At 45.9% G+C, this 27,012-nt stretch overlaps 1 protein-coding gene and 1 pseudogene across 5 annotated transcripts; one reads left to right on the top strand and one right to left on the bottom strand.

Moving 5' to 3' along the window:
• The first annotated feature begins 130 nt into the window (after positions 1-130).
• On the top strand, positions 131-26,760 carry FAM234A (family with sequence similarity 234 member A). Of its 5 annotated transcripts, none has more exons than XM_090277397.1 (13): positions 131-196; positions 18,480-18,526; positions 19,009-19,306; positions 20,749-20,865; positions 21,218-21,409; positions 22,495-22,625; positions 23,005-23,137; positions 23,446-23,575; positions 24,122-24,262; positions 24,526-24,601; positions 24,828-24,983; positions 25,504-25,606; positions 25,699-26,760. In XM_090277397.1, the coding sequence occupies exons 3-13, from the start codon at positions 19,042-19,044 to the stop codon at positions 25,908-25,910; spliced, it is 1,656 nt and encodes a 551-aa protein (XP_090133523.1). In that variant the 5' UTR covers positions 131-196; positions 18,480-18,526; positions 19,009-19,041; the 3' UTR covers positions 25,911-26,760. The 5 variants fall into 5 exon arrangements, with proteins under 5 accessions (XP_090133523.1, XP_090133527.1, XP_090133522.1 ...); XM_090277396.1 differs by lacking the exon at positions 131-196 and adding an exon at positions 15,940-16,060; XM_090277399.1 differs by lacking the exon at positions 131-196 and adding an exon at positions 17,321-17,417.
• Positions 19,500-19,721, bottom strand: LOC150009561 (metallothionein-1E pseudogene; annotated as a pseudogene).
• Positions 26,761-27,012: the final 252 nt, after the last annotated feature.

The raw sequence follows: 27,012 nt of genomic DNA, 5'->3' as shown, positions 1-27,012 counted from the left end.
CAAGCCTCAGACCCCCTGGAGAGCAAGGCCAACATCTATGTTGCTTAGCAACCGAGACCAGCTGGGAGGCGGGGCCCGGTCAACGCGCTTCCGCCCCTGCTCCTCCCACGCCGAAGGCCGGAAGTGACGCTTTAAAGGCGGTGTTGAGGAGAGCGGCCTCGAGGTCGGTGGTGCTGACTAGAGGGCGCGGCTGCAGGTGAGTGAAGGTCTTGTACTCATCCTCCTGCTTGTACTAGAAGGGGCCTCTCCTCTTCTCTCTAGACCCGATGTCTCCCCCTCGATGACCCAGGCTCCCAGGACAACCCAGCCCCGAAGGGCTCCGCCTGAGCTCGCGCCCACCTCCCCTTGGTATTCGAGGCCACGCGTGTCTGTGCAGCGGTGTGGGTGGAAAGGCTGCCGCAGAAGCTGGGGCCAGCCAGCTCCGCCGGCCCTTCCAGCCCCAGAGGGTCAGCAGGTCTGATTTCCGCAGCCTGGACTTAAGTTGCGTTGAGTTTGAGTCCGTTTTTCCCAAAGACAGGATTCAACTTCCAGCAGGAAACTTCCCACCCCATGCTGCCTGCACAGCAGGTAAAATAGCCACTGCTACTTAACGTTCTTGAGGGTGCCTGTCTGGGTTGCTTGAGATTAATTAAAAACATAAGTAATACTAAAACGAAATGGCCATGAGAATTCTCTTGCAAGGATCAGATAGTCATGTCCTTTTGTGAGGATATTGTAAAACAAACTGGCAAAGTCACCCAAAGCTCAGCTGATACTTACTCATCTGTAGGAAAGATCACTCATGTATAGCCTGTCTTACTGAACAAAAAGCAAGGCAGAGTCTAAAAGTAAAAAAGAAACGCAGTCTGTGAAAGAGCTCCCAGCTCCTCCTTGAACTGAGTGGCTGATAACTAGCTAAGAGAGAGTTCGCCCTTGAGCAGAATAAGTTTGTCCCGATAGGTAATTACAATTATTTGCTTTTTTTTAAAGAAACCCTGTAATTTCAGCTGAGGAGGTTCTGTTTTGTACTCATCTCCAAGTACTGACTGCTAATGTCTTTCTAATGGCACCTCTAGATCACACCACTTTTTTCATTACTGTTTCACAGTGAGCTTACGGCAGCTTAAATTAACTCGACAAATACTGTCTACTGAGTGCCAGGCATAGTTCTAGGTGCTGAGGATATAGCACTCGACAAAACAAAATTCTTGTCCTCAAGGAACTTCAATTCTACAGGAGAGTACAGATAACAAATGAGATAAATAAGCAAAATATGAATCATGTTAAAGAGAAAATACGGAGCAGGAAAGGATGAAATAAAGGAAATGACCCTGGTATCATTTGGACATTTATTAGGGCATTTTACCAGTTTTCTTGTTGCATTGATTGGAGTGCTTTTGGCTTCAAGTGTCACAAATCCATTAAAACTGATTCAACCTGTGGAAGGATTCCACTGCCTTTCATACAGGAAAGTCCAGAGAACCAGAAATAGACAGGGCCAAGGTCTTAAATGAGATTGTCAGGATTTGGTAATGTGGTGGTGGGGTGGTCTTACTGGTCCCCTATTCTCTCACTTTCTGTTCTTTATTACTTTTTTTTCCATCCACAAATTCAAACACTTATTATCTCACAGTTTCTGTGGGTCAGGCATTCAGGAGTGACTTAAGTTAGGTGATCATGGCTTATCACCTGTGGCTCAAGAGAGTGCGGAGCAGTGTAAAGGGGGAGGTTAGGTTTGAGTGGGCTTTGAAAGCATAGTGGGAGTTACTAGATGAAGACAGGCAGAGGAACAGTGTGTACAAAGATCAGCAGGGTGACTAGGGGAACAGATGTTGGGCATAGGGTTTGGGGAGAGATGACAATAGAGGTAGGCAAGAGCCAGGTGGTGAAAAGACGTGAAGCCAAATCGGGCTGTCTGAGCTTTGTTCTAAAGTTGTTACAGGTCTTACAAGAGTTTTAAGCAGGGGAATGACATAATCAAGAGACATTTTAGAACGCTGTCTTTTGCAGCTTGAAAGAAAGGATATTTGAGAGGGATACAGAAATCCAGGTAAGGAGTTACAAAAATATGACATAAAGCAGTGCCTGTTGGAAGGAGGAGCTAAATTGAAGAGATAGGTAAATTGAAGAGACAGAATTGGTTGGATGTTTCAAAATGTACTGTGTATTTTACTCAAACTTGGTCTTTATAAAGCCCACAAATTTAGTGAATTTTGTTCCCACACTCACTTTGTAAAATCCTTCATGGAGGTTAGGTTGTCTGGATGTGGTGTCAAAAAGTAGGAGAATAAAGGAAGAGGAGGAAGAGGGGAAGAATGCTGATTCCGAACTGAATAACCAGGAAGCAGATGTTGAGAGACCGAGAGACATAGCTAAAGTGGAGCAAATTTTTTAAAGTTGAAAATGGCTCAGAGGGAGAAATGCACAGACTTACAGATGAAAATGATCAGCTATATGTTGGTAATTGTTGAACCTGGGTAATGGGTACATGGGCTGATGGTCTCCACTTTTATGAATATTTAAACGTTTACTTAATGTTTTTTAAATTTTTAAAATAATGATTAAAAAGTAAGTAATTTGAAGTTGAATACTACTTGTTTTGTAGTGTTGATCAAAAGTGATCAAGTAAGAATTATTCATTATCTTTTTCAGAGTTTTTGCTTTTCCTCTTCCCTTTTATGTAAGGATAAAAGTAACACTGATTTTGGGGAGAGCCAAAGGAAATAAAATCTGCCTTAGAATTCAGGAAAAAGGCTTACTTTGTTATTTTCTGGGCAAATCAAGACAACTTATTCTATGTACTAGTTATTTGTCTGAAATGCAGATAAATACTCCTCCTTAACTTATTTTTAGGTGATGCTGGAAATCAAGACTTCTGATTTGAGGTATGTTTACATGCCTCTCGGTCCAGGTGTCTAATGATCCCAGCAGCGAGCTAGACTTGCTGCTGCTGACAGTCTCTGACTGCTCAGGACTCAGGATCTTAAAGACATCCTGTGACTTAAACAGAATCTTGCTGAGTACTCCATCTTCCCTGACGTTGATAAGGAAATCAGACAAAATTAAGTACAAATGGTGTTTAACCTTAATTGCTTTCTGACAAATGGTGTTTAACCTTAATTGCTTTCTGAACAGTGTATCTGTTTCTTAGCCTTAAAAGAGTAAGTGATTAGATTTGTTTTCCTGTCTTTCTGTCTAGGAATGCTATATAGACTTGTTGGTCAGGAAGCTTCTCTTTAGTTAATCCTTTAAGCTTCCTCTGTTGTAAGTTTCAAGTATTTTGTAAACATTCCCAGGATCTGCCTGTGAGCTCTTTCCTGGACCCTCCCTGTTAATTAGCATATCTGTAAAATCCAAAAAAAGGAGGATGAGGCTTCCCGCCGCTGTTGGTCTGAGCGAGCCACAGTCCTCAGTGCGTACTGGCTATTCATCCTGCTTATTGGAATTACCTCAGCGTCCCCGGCCATATTTAATGTCATATTGTAACAGAACCCTTGGGCTGCTCCGATTGAAACAGAACCCACGGGCTGTTTAGTTAGGGGTCCGATTGCCCGCCACCAGAATCATAACTCTGAATACCAGAGTTTGGTGAAAAGGAAAAGAATTGTTTATTTACACATAGTCCTGCCTCCCCCTCCCAGACCTGGCCAGACTTAGGAAAGTCAGAAACACCGTTTCCCCACTTCCTAGGCACAGTTCAGCTTTACCAGTAGCTGCCAATCACTCAGTTCTGATTGGGGAGGTCCTTTCTGTGCTGTGGTGCCCTCCAGCTCTCAATGCAGAACCGCCTGGATTCTCAGCCTCCTTGTAAACTGCCTTCTTCCTGCAAACCGCATGGATCTCCTCTCCTTCTCCAAGCAGCCTGGCAAGAGCCTCTTCTTAAAGCAGCCTGGGGACCCCTGCTCCAAGCCAGATGGAGGGAGCCCACAAAAGCCAGAGAGTGAGAGCGTGAGGGCCAGAGAGAGCCTGAGAGAGAGAGCCTCCTTGAGCCAGACCCAGCCCCAAAAATGTCCACAGCTCCTTCTCTCTTCCTCCCTGCCTCCTCTCTCCCCCTGCGTCCTCTCACGCAGTGGGTGTTGCAAACAGTTCTGACCATTCACAGAACCCTACATAGGCTCTGTCTGCTTCTTCAGTACCAGCCCACAGTCCAAGATCCCTCCCATCTTCCTGAGTCTTGGAAGTAAAGCAGATCTTTGCAACAATGTATCCAGCCACTAGCTCCAGGCATACAAGGGCATCCTGAAAGCTGCTTCCTGCTGCCTATCTCCCAGCTGCAAACTCTGGGGTTTGTTTTTGGACTCCCCTGTTTCTGTAACTATATCTGTACATTACATTTAGGAGGTACTGTGAGCCATCCTCAGTAACTTTAAAAGTGATGCACTTGTGTAAAGGAAAGGAACTCTGTTGAGGTTTGTGAGTGCTACTGACTGCGAATGGAGAGCTGCATTTGCCTTTACCCAGGCACCATGACCTTCAAATGTGTCCTCATTTGAAATATGATTAAGGGCCTATTCTTTGTCTTGGGCTTATTTGCTTGGTAAAGAGAGGAAATAGTTATTCAGCATAAACGGCTGAACACTGTAGCTGTCATTGTCTGACTTCTGCTTTGCTCAGCCGAAAGTCCAGTACTGCCTAGTTGGATATTGTGGGTGTCTCCCAAACACTCATGTGGAACTATCAGAATACTTGGGCCACTCTTGGCCATAACACAGACTTCCTAATGGAAAAGACGTCCTTAAACAATTCTTATTTAGGGACAAACATTTGAGCACACTTGATATAAAATCCATTACTGATTATAGATCATGAAGTCTGTGCAAGAAGACAGGCCCTGGAGGGAAGAGAATGTGCGCTGTTATACTTATCTTTTTTTTTTTTAAGTATATTTTATTGATTATGCTGTTAAGAGTTGTCCCATTTTCTTTTCCCTTTGCTCCCCTCTACCCAGTACCCCCCCTTCCCTCCAACAAGCCACCCCCCCCTTAGTTCATGTCCACGGGTTGTAAATATAAGTTCTTTGGCTTCACCCTTTCCTATATTATTCTTAACATTCCCCTGTCTATTTTGTACCAACTGATTATGCTTCTTAACCCCTGCACCGTTTCCCCATTTCTCCCCTGTCCCCCTCCCTGCTGATAACCCTCCCAATGATGCCCATACCTATCATTCTGTTCCTATTCTGGTTTGCTTAGATTTTGTTTTTATTTTTTAGATTCAGTTGTTGATAGTTGTGATTTTGTTGTCATTTTAATGTACATAGTTTTGATCTTCTTTTTCTTAAGTAAGTCCCTTTAACATTTCATATAATAATGGTTTGGTGATGATGAACTCTTTTAGCTTTACCTTGTCTGGGAAGTGCTTTCTCTGCCCTTCCATTCTAAATGATAGCTTTGCTGGATAGAGTAATCTTGGTTGTAGGTCCTTGCTTTTCATCACTTTGACTACTGCTTGCCAGTCCCTTCTTGCCTGCAAAGTTTCTTTTGAGAAATCAGCTGATAGTCTTATAGGATACTCTTCATAGGTAACCCTCTTCTTTTCTCTTGCTGTTTTTCAGATTCTCTCCTTATCTTTAACCTTTGGCATTTTAATTATGATGTGTCTTGATGTGGTCCTCTTTGGGTCTAGCTTGTTTGGCACTCTGTGCTTCCTGGACTTATATGTCTGTTTCCTTGGCCAAATTAGGGAAGTTTCCCTTCTCTATTTTTTCACATAAACTTTCAATTTCTTGCTCTTCCTCTTCTCTTTCTGGCACCCCTATGGTTTGGATGTTGGCACATTTGAAGTTGTCCCAGAGGTTCCTAACCCTCTCCTCATTTTTGTCAGTTCTTGTTTCTTCATTCTGTACTGTTTGACTTTATTTCTTCCTTATGTTCCAAATCCGGTTTTCTTCCCTTCACCATTGGTTTTGTGTGGATTTTCCTGTTTCATTTAGCACAGCCTTCACTTCTTCCCTTATGCATTTGCCATACTGAAGCATATTTGTCAAGTCTGTGAGCATCTTTATCACCAGTGTATTGAACTCTACATCTGTTAGGTTGGCTATCTCCTCATTGCTTAGTTCTCCCACTGGAAGTCTGATCTGTTCCCTCTTTTGGGTCATACTTCTTTGTCTCCTCAACTTGACAGACTCCTGTGTTAAGTTTGCCTCTGTGTCTTAGGTAGAGCTATCGTTCCTGTTACGTTGTAAGGGGCGGAGCCTTAGGTATTCGTCAGTACAGGGTGACCCATTTCACCATGTTGTGGTGCTATATGTGGGGGAGGGGTCTGAGAGGGAACAATGCCATTTGCTCAGCACTCACCCCTTTTCCAGGCACTTCTCCCTCTTTTGTATGGGACTGGTGCCTCTCTAGCTGTTGCCCTGGCCGTCGTTCCCAGAGTGGGTGGGTCTGTGGACATTCTAAGACCGTGGAGGCCCTTTTGACAAGCGGACTCTGCTGAGACACCAGGAGTTTCTTCCTCCGCCTCAAACCCTCACTGGTTTTCACAGTCAGAAGCAATGAGGCTTTATTTTCCCTGTGCTGGAGCCCTGAGCTGTGGGCTTTGGTGCTGGGAGAACCCCCCAGGTGTCCCTCCTTACTTTTTAAAACATGTGACCGGGCTTTTGCCAGCCTGCTGCTGCCTCCGCTGCTGCTACCACCACACCGTGTCCTGTCCGCTCTGCCCTGGCTCTGCCCCTCTTACCTGTCTGGATGAGTATTTCTTCTTAATAACTTTGTTGGACTTCCATGCAGCTCGATTTTCTGGAACTTCTTGTTGTCTCTAGTTTTGAGTAGCTGTATTCCTTCTTGGTTGTGGAGGGAGACGCAGCGTGTCTGTCTAGGCCTCCATCTTGGCCGGAAGTCCCAAGAGGAACTTTTGATGTCATAAGTTCTGGTGTGGTGAGGTGATCTTCTCATTTTCTTTTTTTAAGCTATTGACAAAACCCTTTAAGTTTTTGTTAGTAGCTGGTGAAGCTATATAGTGAAGATAATCTTAGAGCTTTTCCTTAAGTATTTCTTACATATTTTCTCCATTTAAAAAAACTTGTCTGCACCCTGGTTGGTTGGTGTGGCTCAGTGGATTGAGTGCCGGCCTACAAACCAAAAAGTCATTGGTTTGTTTCCCAGTCAGGGCACATACCTGGGTTGCCGGCTGTGTCCCCAGTTGGGGGCATGGGAGAGGCAACCACACATTGATGTTTCTTTCTCTCTCTCTCTCTTTCTCCCTACCTTCCCCTCTCTAAAAATAAGTAAATAAAGTCCAAAAGAAAAATATTTATATATTTTATCTGAGTAACTCCTCTGCTTATATAGACATGTATTTCTCTCTTTTTTAATTTGCAGATACATTTTTTCCCCTCCAGTTTTATATACTTAAATATGAAGTAGCCTTGATTTTAATAACGTGTGCTTTGTAAATTTGTCACCTTAGTGTGGTCGAGGAATGCAAAGAGTAGATATTCTCTGAGTGATAGAAAGCAATGACTTGGTTGTGTGAGAATTTCTGGACACACAGAAGTAAACCTTCTGCTTCATTCTTCCTTGACAGACATCACTCTGTAGTACTAAGTTCTCAAAATTCTCAGATGAACCCAAACTTACGAATTTAAGGCATGCTGTTAAAAATAAAAATTTTAGTCCTGGGTGGTGTGGGTCAGTGGTTTGAGTGTCTGCCTGTGAACCAAAAGGTCACTGGTTTGATTCCTGGTCGGGGCCCATGCCTGGGTTGTGGGCCAGGTGCCTAGTTGGGGACATGAGAAACAACCAGTCAATGTTTCTCTCACACATCGATGTTTCTCTTCCTCTCTTTCTCCCTCCCTCCTGTCTGTCTGAAAATACATAAAATCTTTTTTAAATTTTTAAAAAAATAAGTAAAAATTTTACTTGGTTTAAGCCAATTTTTTAAATATGCAAACTATCTTTTTAGTTAAAGTGCTTAATTTTGAAAATCTGATCTCTTTGGCTCGTTGTTTGAAAATTCCCTTTTAAAAGTGCTGTAAAATTCAACCCTTGGCTTGAGTGGCTTAGAGGGTTGAGCGCCGGCCTGCAAACCAAATGCTTGCCATTTGAGTCCAGGTCAGGACACATGCCTGGTTTTCAGGCCAGGTCCCCAGCTGAGGGCAGTGAGAGGCAACTGATGATGTTTCTCTCCTCTTTCTCCCTCTCTTTCTCTCCCTCTTATAAATAAATAAAATCTGACTTATTATTAAAGTACCCTGAAATGACCTTGTCTCAAAAAAAAAAAAACTAATGTTTAAAAAATTAAAACATCTGCTTTTTTATTTATTTATTTTATATTTATTTATTTTTAGAGAGAGGGGAAGGGAGGGAGAAAGAGAGGGAGAGAAACATCAATGTGCAAGAGAAAAACATGGATCAGTTGCCTCCCACACGCCCCCAACTGGGGACCTGGTCCATAACCCAGGCATGTGCCCTGACTGGGAATTGAACCACAACTTTTCTATTATAGAACAACACTCCAAACACTGGGCTACAGGGGCCAGAGCATATAGTTATCATTTCTGATGCTTAGAAATGATAGGAAAAAATGCCAGTCAATGACTGTCTGACAATCCTGTGACTCAATTTCTAATTTCTGTCCTCAAGACCACCACCTTGTTAGAATAGACAGAAAAGGACATTGGATGCAGATGAGATAAAGATATAATTCTCTTAACCTCAAGGTCTTTTTCCTTATTTTTCTTCAACTGTTATATCTTCATAGCTTTTATTTTAGGTGAAAATTGCTTAATTCCTTTTTGGTATCTGTAAAGCATTGATTCAATTTCATATACAGGGTGGGACAAAAGTAGGTTTACAGTTGTGAGTACATAAAACACAGTTTATTATTTATTTTAATTTTCTTTATTGATTTTAGAGAGAAAGAGAAAAAGGGAGAGAAAGAAACATTGATTTGTTATTCCACTTAGTTATGCATTCATTGGTTACTTCTTTCTGTGCCCTGACTGGAGATCAAACCCAGAATCCCAGTGTATTGGGACAAGGCTCTAACCAACTGAACTACCTGGCCAGGGTATGCTATTATTTATTTTATTTTATTTTATTTTTTCAGATTTAATGTGTTTTATTGATTAAAATATTACATTTGTGCCAATTTCCCTTCCCTCTGCTCCCCTCCACCCAGTGGCCCCCCTCCCTCCAGTTGTCCCCCCCTTTTAGATTATGTCCATTAGTTGTGCATACAGTTCCTCCCAACCTCTCTCCGTCTATTCCATTCCCTCCTACCATGATCCCCAATTCCTATATCATCTCCCTCCCTCTCCCCACTCCCCCTCCCTGTTGACCTCCCCCCAATATGCTTCCCATACCCACAGTTCCTTTTCCACTCTCGTTGCCTGTTTAGTTTGCCTTTGTTTCATCTCCCTAGCTTCTGTTTTTTAAACCAGTCCCTTTAACATCTCATATAACAGTGGTTTGGATCTAATGAACTCTTTCAGTTTTATTTTGTCCTGGAAACACTTTCTCTGTCCTTCTATTCTGAATGACAATTTCGCTGGATAGAGTATTCGTGGTTGTAGGTTTTGGATTTTCATTACTTTGAATATTTCTTGCCAGTCCCTTCTTGCCTGTAGGGTCTCCCTTGAGAAGTCAGCTGATAGTCTAATTGGGACCCCTTTGTACATAATTCTTTTCTTCTCTCTTGCTGCTTTTAAGATTCTCTCTTTATCTTTAATTTTTGACATTTTGATTATAATGTGTCTTGGAGTGGTTCTCTCTGGGTCCAGTCTCTTGGGAACTCTCCTTGCTTCCTGGACCTGCAAGTTTATTCCCTTCCCCAAGTCTGGGACGTTCTCCTTTATTATATTTTCACTCAATTTTTCAAGTTCTAGTTCATCTTCCTCACTCTCTGGCAAACCAATGATTCTTATGTTGGGCCTTTTATAGCTGTCCCAGAGGTTTCTGATCCTCTCATTGTTGCTTCCCATTTCCTCTCTCTGCATTGGTTGACTGCTTGTTCCTTCTCCATATTCCAGTTTGTTGAAATGAACTCTGGATTTTTTTTCCTCACCATCTGTCTCGTATGTGGTTTTGTTCCTTTCGTTATGAATGTTTTTCGCTTCTTTCTTATCTTTTTCCTGCTCTTTTGTGAATTCTGTAAGCCACCTGATAACAATGGCCCAGAACTGAGCCTCTGACAGGTTTCTTATCTGTTCATCTGTCAGGTTCTCTATCTGTTGCCTGGTGAGCTGTGCCACTGGGATTTCTATAATTGTCTGCCTCATTTTGACAGATGCGTTTTGTTTTCTTGGGCCGGCTGTAGGGGGCAGTGCCTGTGTACGGTCACAATTCAGCGACCGGCGCCTGTCCGCGACCTATTTCGCAGCCCTGTGGCGCTTTCTTTGGGGGCGGGGGTCCAATATGGATTCACACAGTTATTCAGCTAGGAGACCGGGATCCGTCCTCCCGCCCCCCTGGGCCTCACTGTTCAAGGCGATGCGGTGGCTGCTTTCCCCAGCGCTGGGGTCGCGCACTGCCAGGGGCTTGACTGCAGCCGGGATTTTTCGCTGCCCCGCCGCTGTCCCAGGTGCGACCGCAAACAGCTCTGCCCTCTTTAACTCTTACCTGCCCAAATGGCACCGCTGGTTTATAACTTCATATGTTGGGCTTCCGTGTAGTTTTATTTTCTGGAATTTCTAGTTATCCTTTGTTTTGAAGTAGTTGTATTCCTCTCTAGTTGTAGAGGGAGACCTAGCGTGTCCGTCTAAGCCTCCATCTTGGCCGTAAGTCCCCCGCTATTATTTATTAATTGTTGTATTATTTTTCCATAGGAACAACCGTAAGCCTGCTTTTGCCCCACACTGTTTTTGTGCACACACATGGATTTTGTTTCCCTTTTAAGGTCTATTGGCTTGATGTGAACAAATGTTAACAGTTTCCAGGATTCCTGTTCTCCAGACATCACCCTCCCATTGAATTTTGCCAGCTTAGAGACCACCATTTTTGTCCCTGAGTTGGACACTTATGCCCAGTGGTTATGGGTCTTTCCTCAGATGAGGAACCAAAAAACACACTTGACTGGCATATTGTTTGTCCAGGTGTGTGGTTTGCAAATGCTTCACTGTGATATTAGAGACAAAATAGCTTTAAATTTCTCTTCCTCCATCCTTATCTGGAATTTAACAGTTGCCGTTTGAAACAAAAAGAAAACAAGCTCTGAGTTTATAAACTTACCAATTTGGTTTAAGAGGAAGCCTCTGGTACTTCATTTTTGAGTCTGTTCACATTGAAGTCTCATTGGCAGGGCCTGACTCCCCCAGGTGCTGCTGCTGCTCCAGGAAACCAAAATGATGGCTGACAATATTCATAACTTGCAAAAAATGTAAACTTACAGCTTCAGGAAGCTGAGCAAATCCCAAACAGGATGAATCCAAAGAAATCCATGCCAAGAGAGATTATAATTAAACTCCTGAAAACTAAAAAAAGGAGAATTGACATGTTACTTATGGGGAAAAACAATTCAAACGACTGCAGATTTCTTGTCGGAAACCTTGAAGGCCAGAGGAAGTGGCATAACATTTGTCAAGTGCTGAAAGAAAAGAACCTATCAAACCCTGAGTTATTTTTTGTTTTGTTTTGTTTTGTTGAGAGTATATTAAAGCTGGGACAGTGAAACAAGGGAGGGCTTAAGATAGGAGAAGCAACAGGAGAGCCTACGTAGGGCTGCTTTGGCTGACTAGGAAGTCAGAGAAAAGAGGACCTTGAGGACAGGTTCAGGGGATTAGCCTGGGACAAACTGTGGCTGCCCATTGCTGCCCTGGTGGCAAGTCTTGTGGGGACCCTTAGAATTTAGGAGACAGAATTCACATGAAAAGGAGACTTGAGTGGGCATTTCCCAAGGAAGGCATACCTCAGACCCTGAGTTTTATACCTGGTGAAATTATTCTTCAGGAATGATGGAGAAATAAAGACGTTTCAAATGAAGGAAAATTAACTTGTCAGTAGAATTACTTTAGAAGAATGACTAAAGGAAGTTCTTGAAACATAAAGGGAATGATAAAAGAAGGAATCTTGAAAGTTTAGGGAGAAAAAAAATAAGAAAAGCAAAAATATGGGTAAATGTTACAGAAGTTTCTTTGCGAGTTTTCTAAATTGATGGTCAGAACAAAAACTATAATATTGATGTGGTTTTCAATGGATGTAGAGGAAATATTTAATACAATTACAATACACACTGGGATAGGTAAAAGGACTTAAAGGGAAGTACATTTCCATTTCACTCAAAGTACAATAGTAAAATGCTGAAACCAGTAGTTTGCAATAAGTTATGTGTGTCTAATGTAATCCAGAGCAACACCATAGATAAATCAAACTGGAGTTCTAAATAACATTCAAGTAATCCACAGGAAGTCAGGAGAAAGAGAACCAAGAAACAAAAACAAGAACAGACTATAAAAGGCAGATTAAAGGCCTAACATATCGATAATTTCTTGAAAGTAAATGGTCTGAAAATGAAAGATTGACAGAGTGCATTAAAGAAAATTTTTAGAACTCTGGCCGGGGAGCTCAGTTTGTTGGAATGTCGTCCCAATATGCCAAGGTTTCAGGTTCCATCTCAGGTCAAGGTACATACAAGAAGCAACCAAGGAATGCAAAAATAAGAACAATAAATTGATATATCTTTGTCTCTTTCTCTTTCTCTCTTTATCCCTCCCTCCCTCCCTCTCTCCCTCCCTTTCTCCCTTCCCCTCTCTCTCTAAAAATCAATCAATCAATAAAAAAAATTTTTTTTAATAATCCAGCCCTGGCCAGGTGGTTCAGTTGGTTGGAGTGTTGTCCCATACATCAGAAAGGTTGTGGGTTCAATCCCCAGTCAGGGTGCATATGGGAGGCAACCAGTCAATCTTTCTCTCTCACATTGTCTCTCTCTCTCTCTCTCTCTCTCTCTCTCTCTCTCAAATCAATGTGTTTTTTTTTTTAAGCATTTTTTTTATTTTTACTTTAAAAAATATTTTGTTTATTCTTAGAGAGAGGGAAAGAGAGGGAGAAAGAGGGAGGGAGACATTGACGGGCAAGAGGTACATGGATAGGTAGGTTGCCTCTCACTCGCCCTCAACTGGGGACCTGGCCCACAATCCAGGCATGTGCCCTGACTGGGAATTGAACCAGCGACCTTTTGGTTCACAGGTCAGCACTCAATCCACTGAATCACACTAGCCAGGGTTGAAATCAATTTTTTAGAAAATACCCTTGGGTGAGGATTAAAAAAAAATTTTTTTTTAATTATCCATATGTTGTCTAAAAGAAACCTACTTCAAATATAACAAAACAGATGAATTGAAAGTAAAAGGATAGAGACAACAGTAATGGAACAACAATTTAAAAAATGAAAAAAATTAAAAAATAAGTAAAGATTAAAAATAAAGTTGAAAGGATAGAAAAAGAATATATATATATCATGCACCCAATAATCAAAAAAGATAATAACTATATTAATAATAGAGTAGATTTCAGAGCAAAAAAATTAGTAGGAGCAGAGTTGGACACGGTATAATAAAAAGGACAGCCTACCAAGAAAATACAGCAATCCTAAATATGCATGCAATGACAACAGAGCTGCAGTTTCTTTATTAATTTTTTAAAATATTTTTTCAGTTAACTATTTCAATAATCTCCACTTTTTTTATTACCTCTTTTGCTTACTTTGAGTTTAATTATTTTTTTTCTTTAATTTCAGCTGATGGTTGAAATACTGATTTGAAATCTTTCTAATATTGGTATTTAGGGCTATAAATTTCCCCATGTGTAGCTTTAATGACTTTCTACAATTTTTTGATGTTTATTTTTATTCAGTTTAAAATATTTTATTTTTATTTTTATTTTTGATTTTAGAGAGAGGAAGGGAGGGAGAAAGAGAGGGAGAGAAACATTCACTGGTTACCTTCAGCAAAGCAATATATCCCTGGTGGGAATTGAACCTGCAACCTTTAGGTTTGTGGGATGATGTCTAGCTGAGCCACAGTGGCCAGGACTAAAATATTTTATTTTTTATTTTCTTCTTTTACCCATGGGTTATTTTGAAGTGTCATTTAATTTTCAGACAGTTTTTTATTTTCCATATATTTTTTGGTAATTGATTTCTAATGCTGCTTTTTTGTTTTTATTTTTTAAGATTTTATTTAATTTTAGATAGAGGGGAAGGGAGGGAGAAAGAGAGGGAGCGAGACATTGATTGGTTGCCTCTCATGCACCTCCAAATAGGGACCTGGCCTGTAACCTAGTCACGTGCCCTGACTGGGAATCGAAGCTGCGACCCCCTGCTTTACAGGCCGGCACTCAATCCACTGAGCCACACCAGCCAGGGCTAATGCTGCTGTTTTTAAAAAACTGAAAATATGTTATTTTTCTGCTTGGTATATCAGATATTTTTCTTTTTTAATACAGCACACATACACTCACTGTGGCTGATAAATCTGCCTCTGGTTTGTATGATGGCACTAACTATACTAAAATTGTATATTTTTGTAAAGAACACCAGTACTCAGGTTGTTTAGGAAATCTGCAATCTGAGAAGTCTGAGGAGATCTGAGGGTGACTAGGAAAAGCTCTCTCTTCGATGAATGTGGAATCGCATGTTCTAACTACAAGAATTGCAGCCCTGCCGTCCAAAAAGGCACAGCCCAAGCTCAGTCCTCAGTGGGGCATCAGGAAGGCCCTGTCGCCCCAACCAAAAGGAGAGGCCGCGGGAGCAGTGGAAGCCTGCTGCGTGCACCCTCACTGCCTCCTCTTACCCACGTGTTTTTGAAGTCCTCTTGTAGAAGATATTTGTATAAGGGTAGAGGTTGAAAGACTTTATTTTACGGAATCTTCAATGCAAAGAGCTTATGTTCCTTAGTGAAGTTCATGTTTTAAGGATCTCAAATATAGACCCTTGACTCCTTAGGAAGCTTCAGACTTGGAACTGTTCTTTTTTTTTCCCCCCCGAAGATTTTATTGATATTTATTTTTAGAGAGAGGGGAAGGGAGGGAGAAAGAGGGAAAGAAGCACTGGTATGAGTGTGAAATATCCATCAGTAGGTGCCCCTGTGGGGCCTGAACCCAGGCATGTACCCTGACTGGGAATCAAACGGGCGACCTTTTGTTTTGCGAAACAGTGCCCAACCAACTGAGCCACACCAGTCAGGGCCGACTTGAAACAGTTCTTTTAACAGGAAAAGAGGAAGCCAGTGAGACAATTGAGATCTCCTCATGTGTGGAGAAGAGTCACATTTCTGGTTACATTTTAAAAACACACTTGATACATGACACTGCACAAAGCATTATTGGAGGGAGCCATAAGGAACTGCTAACAGCCCTGGCTGGTGGTTTAATGGTTGGAGTGTGTTCCCATACACCAGAAGGCTGTGGGTTCAATCTCCAGTCAAGGCAGGTGTGGGAGACAACTGATTGATGTTTCTCTCTCAAGGTGGGGTGTGTGTGTGTGTGTGTCCTTAAAGTCAATAAACATATCCTAAGATAAGAATTTTAAAGAAAGAAACTATGAAACTGCTAACATGCTTCTCCTCTTGAGTTTGAGGGCCACAAGAAGGAGGGAGATTTACACTTTTACACTTTTCAAATGTGTTATGTATAATATATTGCTGATTTAAAAAGAAATAAAACTCCATAGTACATCTACATCAGTACTAATTGTTCTGCAGCCTCCTTTGTTCTTAGCTTTAGGGATTGTGTAGTTTAGGGATTCTAAGACTGACAGGAAAAGGATCAGTTTAACTAGATTGGGCTCAGCATTTGGATTTACTTAGCTTTTGGAGAAGTTCAAGGAAAACAACCCGAAAGCGGCCTCAGGCAGCTTGATTACTGGGAGAGGTTCTTCCTCCCCTTTGCTTTCCTCTGGCTGACAGTGAGGGTGGAGTCTCCAGTTCAGGGGCCAGGAGGCAAGAGAAAGAAATCTAGTCATTAACTGATGGTGAAAGTGGGATTACCTGCATCCTTCACCTGACGGGTTCACAGGCTGCCTGAGATGCATTTCACCAACCGCTTTACAACCCCTAGATCCGCCTGACTGGACCCAATCACCAAATGCACCAGCAGCTGTCCGGAAGCTAATGTTGAACACGTCTTCCAGGTACTCCTGCCACAAGGTAGGTCTGGGAAATAAGAGTCAGAGACAATGTGAAGAGTTGTGTCATTTTGAGCTGATGCTCCTCATTCTTAAACAGACAGTCTTAGGACAACTTCCTGCTGCCACCTGGTAAATGATCCGGCTTCTAATGATGAGGGCAGCTCTAGCTCTGAGTGCTTGAGTTTCTTGACCAACATTGTAAAGCTCTTAATTGAGCAAAATTTAAAGATAGAGCTTTTAAAATCAATAATTTTAGAATTCTGATTTTTCATTCAGTTTTCTTTCCTTTACCACCGGAATTTTTGTGTTTTAATTATCTCAAACATCCCCTTAACTGGGGACAAAAGTGACCAGGTTTGCTGAGTAAGCAGCTCCTTTGTTGGTCAAGGTTCTGTTTCTGGCTCTTTCCCTAGTTAGTCCTTCAGACACCCTGCCCCACCTTCCCACACCCAGGTCAGGTGCTTGGGTTTGGTGAGGTCCCTGGTCATGAGTCACTGTTTGATCTCTTGTGTTGACAGACACACCTTTCTGACTTCCAAGATGGTAAAGCCCTATGTCTCAGCACTAAGGAGAATGTAAACCAATTTATTTGGTTTTATTTTTAAATTGTGGTAAAATACGCATGACATAAAATTTATCATTAGTGACATTTAGTGCTCATGATGTTTTACAACCATCGCCACCACATTTATCGCCCTGACAGCAAGCCCTGCATCTGTTAGCAGTTGCTCCCCACTGCCCCTCCCCCAGCCTTCAGCAGCCACTAATCTTTCTGCCTGTATGGATTTGCCAGTTCTGGATGTTTCATATAAATGCAATCATATACTATGTGACCTTTCGTGCCTGGATTATTTCAATGAGCATAAATGTTTTCAAGGCTCATCCATGTTGTAGTGTGTGAGAGTTTTATTCATCTTAAGACCAAATGATACTCCATTGTACAGGATTGCCACATTTGCTTATCCATTCATCTGGTGATGGACATTTGGATTGTTACAAATAACGAATATTTGTTTATAAGTTTGTGTGTGTGTGTGTGTTTTCATTTCTTTTGGGTTAGAAGTGGAATTGCTAGATCATATGGTAATTCTGTGTTTAACTTTTTGAGGAACTGCCAAACTGGTTTCCACTTTGCATTCCCACCAGCAATAATACACAAGGCTCCCAATTTCTCCACATCCTCACCGACACTTTTTGTTTTTTGTTCTTTTGTTTTTTAATCCTTACCCAAGGCTGTGCTCATTGATTTTAGAGAGAAAGGAAGGGGGAGAGAGAGAGAAGCATTGACCAGCAGTCTCCTGTACACACCTCAACTGGGGCTCTAACCTGAAACCTTCCAGTGCACAGGGCGACACTCCAACCACCTGAGCCACCAGGTCAGGGCAACACTGGTCATTTTTAATTTTTGTAATTAAATCTACCGTAGTAGGTATATACACAGGTTTTTAAATGAATTGTTTTTATTAAATGGAGAAAACCAGTTAAAGTTAGAAAGTAAAACATTTATACCAGAAATATCAGGCTCTTGTCTCTTTCCATCCTCCTTTAGCCCATTCCTAGAGGAAGCACGTTTATGTTGTTTCTTCTGGGTTTTACCTCCATTTAACCTCTGGCATGTTCTCGTTTACCCATTTTGAGTCATTGGCTAGGTGAGGATTACAGTTTACGCTGGCTCAAATAATCCCTTCCATTCTCTCGATATAATTTGTGTTAGGATACTGGTTTGACTATTTAAAAAGGATTGAAACAGCAAACATCTTGCCTTTCACAGGATAGAAGTTTGTTTCTTTCTCATATAATAAAGAACTCAAGGATTGATGGTGGTGGTTTCCATTTATGGTTTCCATGTAGGGACCCATGCTCTTTCTGTCCTATGGCTTTACCCTCTTCAGAAGTGTTTTCCATTTCGTTTTCCAAGGTGGCCGCTCCAGGTTTCCTCACCACACCCACACCCAGTCCAGCCACAGGAAGGAGAGCAGGGCAGGAACGAGTTTATTCTCCCCCATAAAGGCTCAGAAGCTCTGCATATCCCCTGTACTCATCCATGCAGCTGTCCACTTTCTTCCATGGAACTTCTAACATATTTTATCTTGTTCTTAACAATTAGCTAGTGTGCCCTGGCTGGTGTGACTCAGTTGCTTGGGCGTCGTCCAAAGAACGGAAAGGTCACCAGTTGGATTCCTGGTCAGGGCACATCCCTGGGTTGCCTGTTTGGTCCCCGGGGCGTTTATGGAAGGCAAACAATTGATGTTTCTCTTACTCTCTTTTTCCCTTCCCTTCTCTCCAAAAATAAAATATTTTAATATGAAAAATAATAATTAACTAGTGTTTGAGTGCTTCTTATGTGTCAGGTACTGTTCTAAATACTGCTTTCTGTTCACTTACTAATTTAACCCTCAAAACAGTCTTCTAAAGTAGATATTGTTTCCCTTTTACAGATAAGGAAATCAGGCACTGTCAAATCAAGGAGCTGCCAGGACACAGAGTGAGTAAAGGGCAAGGCTGAAGCTACAGAGCCCACCTTCACTCATGATGCTTTTAAATTGGGGTCCGTGACCCTCTAGGGAGTCCCACCATGCCACCCTTTTCAACTGTACTTCAGGCTGGCAGAAGGCTCCTCAGAGGCGCCCCGCCTGTGAGCTGGCAGGGCTTACTTAGTTAATGTTTAGTCCTTATCAGCCCTGGCTCAGCACTGCCCTGCAGCTCCCTAGGCTTGTCCCGGGTCAGTGGGCAAGAAATATCAGTGTATGAGGGGTGGAAATATTTCCTGTGCTGGCTCTATACCAATTTGCCTTTCTGAATTAAAGACCTTCTTAAGTGGAACCGTTGACACCCTAAACATTTATTTTGCTTTCATTGCGTGGGCTGATGGCCCACAGTCACCTCTGCAACCATGGTCCTATGGCACTGAGAACAGCGGGGCCTGGGAGACCGTATTGTGCTGCAACTCTTGTTTTATTGACTCAGTGATCAGGAGGTAAACTTCGGGATGTGCACACGATGGACAGCAAGGACTTAGAAGCTGAAATTCATCCCTTGAAGAAGGAAGATGGGAGATTGCAGGAGAATCTGGGAAACCAATTGAAAAAGGAAGATAACTTGAAAAGCACGCCTCTGCAGTCTCGCCTCTCCCGATGCCGGACGGCAGCGTTTTTCCTCTCCCTGTTTACCTGCCTTTTGGTGGTGTTTGTGATTTCCTTCATCGTCCCGTGTCCAGACAGGCCGGTGTTACAGGGGATGTGGAGCATCAGTTACAACGCGGCAGGTTTGTCCCTCTTCCCCCCAATGACATTCTTTCTTCTAGGTGAGCGGTAAGGGCAACATTTATGTCTGGGAATCTGAAAGTCATCTACTTTTTTTTAAGTCTCCAACTTTTATTATCCCTCACATATTTCATACATGGCAAATGGCTCGGAGTGGAATGAAAAAAAATGCAGGTTTGAGCACATGGCTCTATTTTACTCTGGGAGCAGGGTCTCCCTGACATTGCACACAGCAGCCTCACTTGTCCGCTGCTCCGATGCGCCTTTGCAGACGCAGCTCTGGGCACAATGAGCACAGCCCACGGAGCAGCACAAGCAGCAACTCTTCTTGTAGGAGGTGCATTCGCAGTCTTTGCATTTGCAGGAGCTGGCTCACATGCAGGATCCACCAGTGAGGCAGGAGCAGTTGGGGTCCATTTGCATCAGAGATGAGAGAGGAGGGCCAAAGCTAGAGGAGAAGAGGCATTTGCCCTGGTGCAGCGCATAGTGGAAGTCATCAGCCCTAAGGGGCTGCCAATTCTGTGTCCACGGTTTTCCTGGAATTTTGGAGGAGCTATAAGAGCAGCCTCTCAGTAAAAACGGAAGGACTGCTATGAAAGGATAGCAGCCTGCGCTCCCATTTGAGAAGGGACAGGCTAGGTCAGTAAAGGAAAGTGGCCCTTTTGGTTACTTCTCAGAATTAAAAAAAAAAAAAAAAAACAGTAACTGGCAGAAGAGATATAGAGAAGGCTGTTCTGAAATGTGGCAAATATGCAGCTGATTTTGTAGTCTAATCTTCCGGAAGGGTTTAGCTACAGTAAAGCACATTTCCATTTCTCATAAAATTGGCGCTCTGGAATTTTTGCCTTTATGAAAAGCAACTGAAACAGCCTCTCCCTGGACACTCTTAGAGTTGCCTATGCTTTTATTATTAACAGCAAAGAAATCATTACCAAAACCAAAGTCATGAAGATTTCCCTATGTTTTCTGCTAAGAGTTTTATAGTTTTAGCTCTTAAGTTTGTGTCTTTGCTCCATTTTGAGTGCATTTTTGTATATGGTGTAAGATAAGGGCCCAACTTCATTCTTAGTTTATCTTTTGAGTCCTCCAATGAAAGGTTGGACCCTAACGACTAAGGAAGTGTGGTATCTTTCGATCCCAAGCGACATAAGGAGGAATTCATTCCTGAATGGAAGGTGCTCAGAACACCCACTTGTGAGACCCAGGTGTCATGCTTGCCCCTTCCTGAAGGTTAACCTCTGATGCTGTCATCCGTCGGGGGGTGGGGGGGATGGCTGGTGTTTTGAAGAGGTGTGGGGAGTTGCTAGTCCCAGTGGTGATCTCACGGTGGTAGGTTCTAACTGGCACTGAACCCAAGGAGCAGAGAAGTAGGTCATGCCCGACACGCCCTGGCCTTTAAACGAGGCATGGCCTGAAGAATACAGTCTGTGGTTTTCTTTTTCAGTCACCTACGACTTTCTGGCCACAAAAGACATAAACAAGGACAGGGTCCAAGATGTTCTGTTTCTTTATAAAAACACCAACAGCAGCAATGATTTCAACCAGTTCTGCACCAGTGAAGGTAATTTTGTTCCTACAGGATGAACTCTCTGTAGGAAGAGGTATCCTTGTTTCTGCAGTGTTTAGGGGAAGCACTTGGTAAAATTTCTGAAAACCGTCATTGCCCTTCATTTGTAGCAGGACTAGAAAGAGACTGGGAGGCAAGCTCCTGTCTCAGCACCCACCCTGTTTGACCTCTGACCCTCACAGGGTCAACTCTGGGACCCCCCATGGGGGTGGGGCTGGTAAGGGGCCTGGGTGTGAAGGGAGTGAGCCTGGGCAGTAGGGGCTGTGGCAGGGAGCGAGGTGTGAGGGGGGACTGCAGTGTGCGGTCTGCGTGCATGGCTCCACAGAACTGGGTCTGTCCCCTCTAGGCTTTTCCTCTCCCTGCTCCTTTGTGGCCGCCGTATCGGGGGCCAATGGCAGCATCCTGTGGGAGAGGCCTGCAGCCCAGGATGGAGGCCTTGTGTTGTGTGATGTCCCCCAGCTGAGGGACAGCGGGGCATCTTCCGCCTGCATCCTCGTGGACAGTGCCGGGTCCTTCATCGCAGTCGACATATTTACAGGTAGGCCGGTTCGCTCTGAACCCCAACCTGGACCGCCACAGGTGGGAGGACCAGCCAGCATGCTCTGAGCAGGGTCAGCCTGTGCTCGCAGGCAGTGTGACTGGATGGACAGGATGGTTACAGAGTGGGAAGGAACCCCCACAGGGGGACACAGACACTCAGCAGTCACACACCATTGTGTCCTGTCACCTCCAGTTTAAGTCTTGCTTGTGGGGTCACGGCAGAGCACTTTCTGTGGAGTAGCAGAGATGCGGAGGAGGAGGAGGAGGAGCTTGGCTGCTGCTTGTCATAGGGAGTAAGTGGCTGCAGCCTCCTTTTGCAGCACCTGGGGCACGCGCTGGCCATGCCCACATGGGAGTGGAGACCTGGGCCTGTTGGTGCTTAGGCATGAGGGTGCTCCTCACCGGGCCTTCCTATAACCAGCTGTGTTTAGGCTCTGAGGGGATGGCCACCCACCCCTTACCAAGGGCCTGAGGAATTCTGTGCCTTGACACTAGATTTGGTGGCTATTAGCATTTCCCTTACAAGTTGTGGTTTTAAGGATATAGAGGAAAATAAAGAACAGGCTTGAAATGTTTTGAGAAGAATCAGTCTTTTAAAAAGGACAAGATTTTGTTGGATCAGGACCTGCAGTCCACAGGTGTAGCACTGAGCACCTTCATTCTCTTCTGAAGGGCAAAGGCCCACGCCGCTCAGCCAGGGCCTTCGCGGGGGCGGAGGGTCCGCCTTTGAGCCTAGCAGCAGACAGGGGTCCTGAGGGGACTCAGGACATGGCAAGGTCAGGCCCTGTCCATCCAGGTGGGGAGGGTCAGCATTGGCCCTAAGGTACTCTAGAGACAAATATTAGAAAGTGGGTAAACAAAAGGTGGGGGAGTTCTGCAATTCCCAGAAGCAACACTTTAACATGGGTATGTGAGCCCCTGGACTTCTTACACATGTGCTTATCAGTGTATTCACACTTTTACCTGCCTTCAGCCTCCTGTTGGCAGATGTTTTCATTTCCCAGTGGCAGCATCTGTGCATTTGCCAGGCTGCAGTGGAAGGGGACCTGGGGCCGGCGCCCAGTGATGTGTGTTTGGTTTTAGGGGAGACCCTGTGGAATCATTCCAGCAGCTTCAGGAGGAACACTTCCGTCCTAAGCCCTTTACTTCAGGTGCCTGACCTTGATGCTGATGGGGCTCCGGATCTGCTGGTTCTCACCCAAGAGGAAAAGGAGGTATAGCTCTTCTCCCGCGTCACTGCAGCCTGCATGCCAAGTGGCCTCTCTCTTCTCTGCTCCCTAGTCCACTTTCACTTCCCAGGCAGAACTTGGGTCTGATCACTTGTCGGGGGATTTTGCTCTGGCACCTGCAGACCCAGCACAATGGGGCAGTTTTGTCCCTGTCTGCAGCTCCTGGACCTCCCCAAGAACAGGAGTGCCCTTCCTGTTCGTGCCACTGTGGCGTGGGTGAAGCTGTACGTACTGGGAGGGACTCTAGCCTGGGAGACCACCCACTTCTCCCAGGCAGGCCACACACAGACGCCTGTTATCAGACCCTCTTAAATCAAAGCATTCTTTCCCCACACCAGGGGAATTTTGACCCCATGTTTTGCAGATTAGCAGCTTCATCTATTCAGGCAGCACCGGGCACCAGATTGGCCGCCGAGGCAGCCTCGGGGCGGACAAGACCAGTGACTTCCTCCTCTATGTCACCAGGGCGGGTGCCCACTACATCCTTCTCCCCTGCGGTATGTTGTGCATGCCGGGTCCCAGAACAGCCTCCCATGCAGGGGCCATGCTGGCCTCGGATGAGCAGTACACCCTGGGAAAGCTGAGTGTGAGGAAATCTGTAACTGCCGTGAGGCTTGTCGACTCCTTTTATTCTAGGGATTCAAATTAACCATTGGCAGGCTGAGAAAACCATGGATGCCCTCAGCACCCCCTCCCAGGCTCAAGGAGGGCACTTCGTGTTTCTAGAAGTGGGGCTCATGGGCGCACGTCCTCCTGATCCTCCAGCAACACCTGGTGACCTGAGGCTCTTCTGTGTTTTGAGTAGCAGGTTCCCTGTGTGGCCACTCTGTGAAGGACATCTATGAAAAAGCAACCAGGAGAGACAGCCCACTAAGTAGAGACCCCCGCTGGGAGGACATGCTCAACGCCACCAACCATGGGCTGCTTTTGCACACGTCAGTGTGGGTGGTGTCACACAGGCCAGCTCCCACTCCTCAGTGCTCGGAGCAGTCAGGGGCTGAGGGCCTGGCTGCTGGTGTCGTGAGGCCATCCTGGGCTCAGGCATAGGAACTGGGCAAACAGGGGCCACGGAAAACCAGGGAAGCCCTGACTGGCGTGGCTCAGTTGGTTGGGCATTATTCCACAAAGTGAAAGGTTGCCAGTTCAATTCCCAGTCAGGGCACATGCCAGAGTACGAGTTGCAGGTTCATTCCCCTGTTGGGGCACATATGAGAGGCAACCAATCAGTGTGTCTCTCCCTCTTTCTCCCTCCCTTCCCTGCTCTCTCTAAAAATAAATAAATATTTTTAAAAGAAACAGGGAAAAGTTTCCCAGCAGCGGGCTTACCTCTCTCTATGCATGGTGAGGATCCTTCTTTATATTTTCAAGATAGAAAATTAAGAAGGATGGGGCTGCACGTGGGAGTCCAGTGGGCAGTGCTGGGGGAAGGGTCCCTGCCTCTGGTCTCTGTGTGCAAGCTGCGTCCTTCCCACCTCCTCTAGCTCTGGAGCCATCAATTATCTGATGAGCGTTCCCGGGAAGAGTGGCGAGGACCTCCTCCTCGTGGGTTCCGAGGCCTGTATGCTGCTGGACTGGCAGGAGCTGGCACCCCGGTGGACCTTCAGCGTAGCCCAGGTCCTCAGGTACAGGGTCTTCTCCAGGCACCTGTGCAGTTGTTGCAAGCTGGGCACCACCAGGCCCCCACTGGGAGTGGGCGAGAGGACCAGTGTGCTTCTGCTAGAGGCCTCTTTCCCGTCATCTGGTGCTACCCTGCACTGAGGGGCAAGGAAGCCCCCTCAACCAGGGCAGCCCTGACCCTACCCAGGTTTGGCCAAGGAGATGGGGGGCATCCCTGTTCCCAGGTATCTCTTCACAGAGACCCCCTGTGACTTCTCTATTTATCTAGAAAACCCATCCTTGGTCACTACAAACCTGATACCTTGGCTGCGGTCATTGAAAATGGAACCGGCATTGACAGACAGGTTGGCTACACTTCCTTTTTGTGATCTCACCTTTGTTAGTAGTTGAGGAAGATTAGTCCGAACAGCAGACAGGGCTGTGGCTTAGAGGCTGAGCTGGGACAAGAGAGGCCTCAGGAAGATATCCTGGTCACCCTCAGGGAGCAGCTCATTCAGGGCTGGCATAGCTGGGGGCCCTGGTGCCTGTGTGAGCCCCACGCTCAGCTGCCCCATGCTATCCTCTCCCCAGATCCTGCTCCTGGACCTCAGCACTGGGGCCGTCCTGTGGAGTCAGGCTCTTCCAGGCCTCCCTGGGGACCCTCAGTCTGCCAGCCTGCCCACCGCAGACCACCGCTCAGCCTTCTTCTTCTGGGGCCTCCACGAGCTGGTCGGTGCCAACCAGACGGTACGGGCAGACCATGCAGTCGAGATGCGGCCATGCCAGGAGCCAGGGCCAGAGCCCAGAGCCCAGTCTTAAGTCTTAAGAGGAGCTAATGGGGTGACTGGACTCACACAGATAAAAGAGAAGGTGTGGGAGGGTGGGGAGGATGAGACAGCGCCCTGGCCACAGGGGAGACTGGGGCTTGAATCTGCTTCGGGGGCAGAGACTGGAATCTGGAAAGAAGAGGGGTACACTGGGGAGCACGGGGCCGAGTTCCAGATAGAGGATACTGAGAAGGACCAGGGTCGGGCTGGGGGTACAGGGATGGAAGGTGGGTACAAAGTTCAGACTGACATTTTGAGGGACTGCAGACCGGGACCCCAGTGCACACAGCTCTGGGTGTGGTCACTGTCAGGAGTGTCCTGTAAGAGATGAGCACAGCGTTGCCCTGCTACCAGGCCCAGGACACCTGGGTTCCTGGCCCAGATGCAGAGGTGGCCGCAGCCCCGTCAGCCTCACGCCCCACCACTGCTTCTTGCTGCAGGAACCCGGAGACAGCCAGCACAGCCTGTACATGTTTCACCCCACCCTGCCCAGTGTCCTGCTGGAGCTCGCCAACCTCTCTGCCAATATCGTCGCCTTCCAAGGTGAGTGCAGCCTTGGTGCAGGTCAGGGCCCCGCCCACAGGGAGGTGTGCTGAATTTGGTCCCAAGAGACCTGACAGCTACGTCCTCCACAGTGGCCCTGTTTGAGCCCGGCCGCCATGCCGCCTGCATCCTCCTTACGGGCCCAGCCAGCCCAGATACACCCGGCCTGGTGTCTGTGGCCAAGCACAAGATACAGGACCTCATCCTGAGCAGCAGGGTGGTTCGCCTGACCGAGGGTGGGCCCAGCAGTGACCAGGCCATCAGGGACCGGCTCTCCCGCCTGCGGTACCGGAGCGAAACCTAGATGCACAGCTGCCGGAGCACGTGAGAGGCTCCAGCTGCTGGAAGCTGGCCCTTTGTTTACTTGGCCTGTACACTGACTCCCCACTCCTGAGCCCGGCAACACTCTCCACAGGGTCCTTTTGATCCCCAGGGCTATGGGTGGGTGAGGGGACACTCAGGCCTCTCTCCTGCTGAGCTCACTGTGTCCTTACATGGGTTCTCACTCTGTGCTCCACTGGAGTCACACGTTCAGGGCCAGCTGCCTTCACAGTGGCCTCCCTGGGGGAAGAGCCCAGGCCCATCCTGCAGAAGTCTCCTCTCCATTTCCCTCCTTAGCTCTTCTTACTCTGCACTGTCCCCCTGGGATCATGGAACTCAGAGCATGGTGGGCCCTGGGGTGGCCTCAGGGCAGCAGCTGGCTGGTGGTGACTTGCCTTGGGGAGCCCCTTTGATGCAGCTGTGACGAATGGGGCTTGTAGGACGTGGTGGGTGGCACTGCTCATGGGTGCCCCAAGGGGGGCTTACACCCTGCACTGGCAGCTTGTGCTGCAGATTTCCCAAGGAACTGGCCATAGGACACACACTGGGGCCATTTTGCATCCTCTTCGTACACACTGGAGCTACTTGTCCCGCTAGAATCCTTGCACCCCTAGGCATAGCCAGCTCACCTCCTTCCTGGTGCTCAGAAGTCCCTGGCATTGGTGTCATCTGATACAGGACTCACCTCTGTGCCTTGTTGCACCCCAGGGCTGCTGTGGTACACTGCAGCTCAGCTGTGCCCAGACAAAAAAAAACCTTGACAACTCTGGGTGCCACAGGAAGAAACCAGAATAAACGATTTTTGCACTGGCTGGAGAAAGCCCCAACGGGCACGTGCGCGCCTCTCTGTATTTGTTCCTGACTAGGCTTCTGGGTCAGGGTGGGAAGGATGGCTGAGGAGGTGAGGGACCCTCTACCTGTGGTTCTCGGATTGCTCCCCCACACACTTGCCAGCTCAGAACCTAGGGCCCAGAGGTCTTTCAGCACAGCCTCCAAGTGCATCTCAGGTTCGAGGATCCCTTCATGTTCATAGCAAGCCAGGAACCCAGCCCGCGGACGTGAGTGTGCACCCACCCGGGATGGGC

Source organism: Furipterus horrens, unplaced genomic scaffold (assembly GCF_987537825.1).
Source record: "Furipterus horrens unplaced genomic scaffold, mFurHor1.1.pri manual_scaffold_5, whole genome shotgun sequence".
Lineage (NCBI taxonomy): Eukaryota > Metazoa > Chordata > Mammalia > Chiroptera > Furipteridae > Furipterus > Furipterus horrens.
This window is presented reverse-complemented; position numbering and strand designations above follow the sequence as displayed.

Coding starts and splice junctions, on each gene's coding strand:
- FAM234A (XM_090277401.1), top strand. CDS start 19,042: ATGGACAGCAAGGACTTAGAAGCTGAAATTCATCCCTTGAAGAAGGAA. Junction 19,307..20,748: donor CATCAGTTACAACGCGGCAG/GTTTGTCCCTCT, acceptor TTTCTTTTTCAG/TCACCTACGACTTTCTGGCC. Junction 22,626..23,004: donor TCACCCAAGAGGAAAAGGAG/GTATAGCTCTTC, acceptor CATGTTTTGCAG/ATTAGCAGCTTCATCTATTC.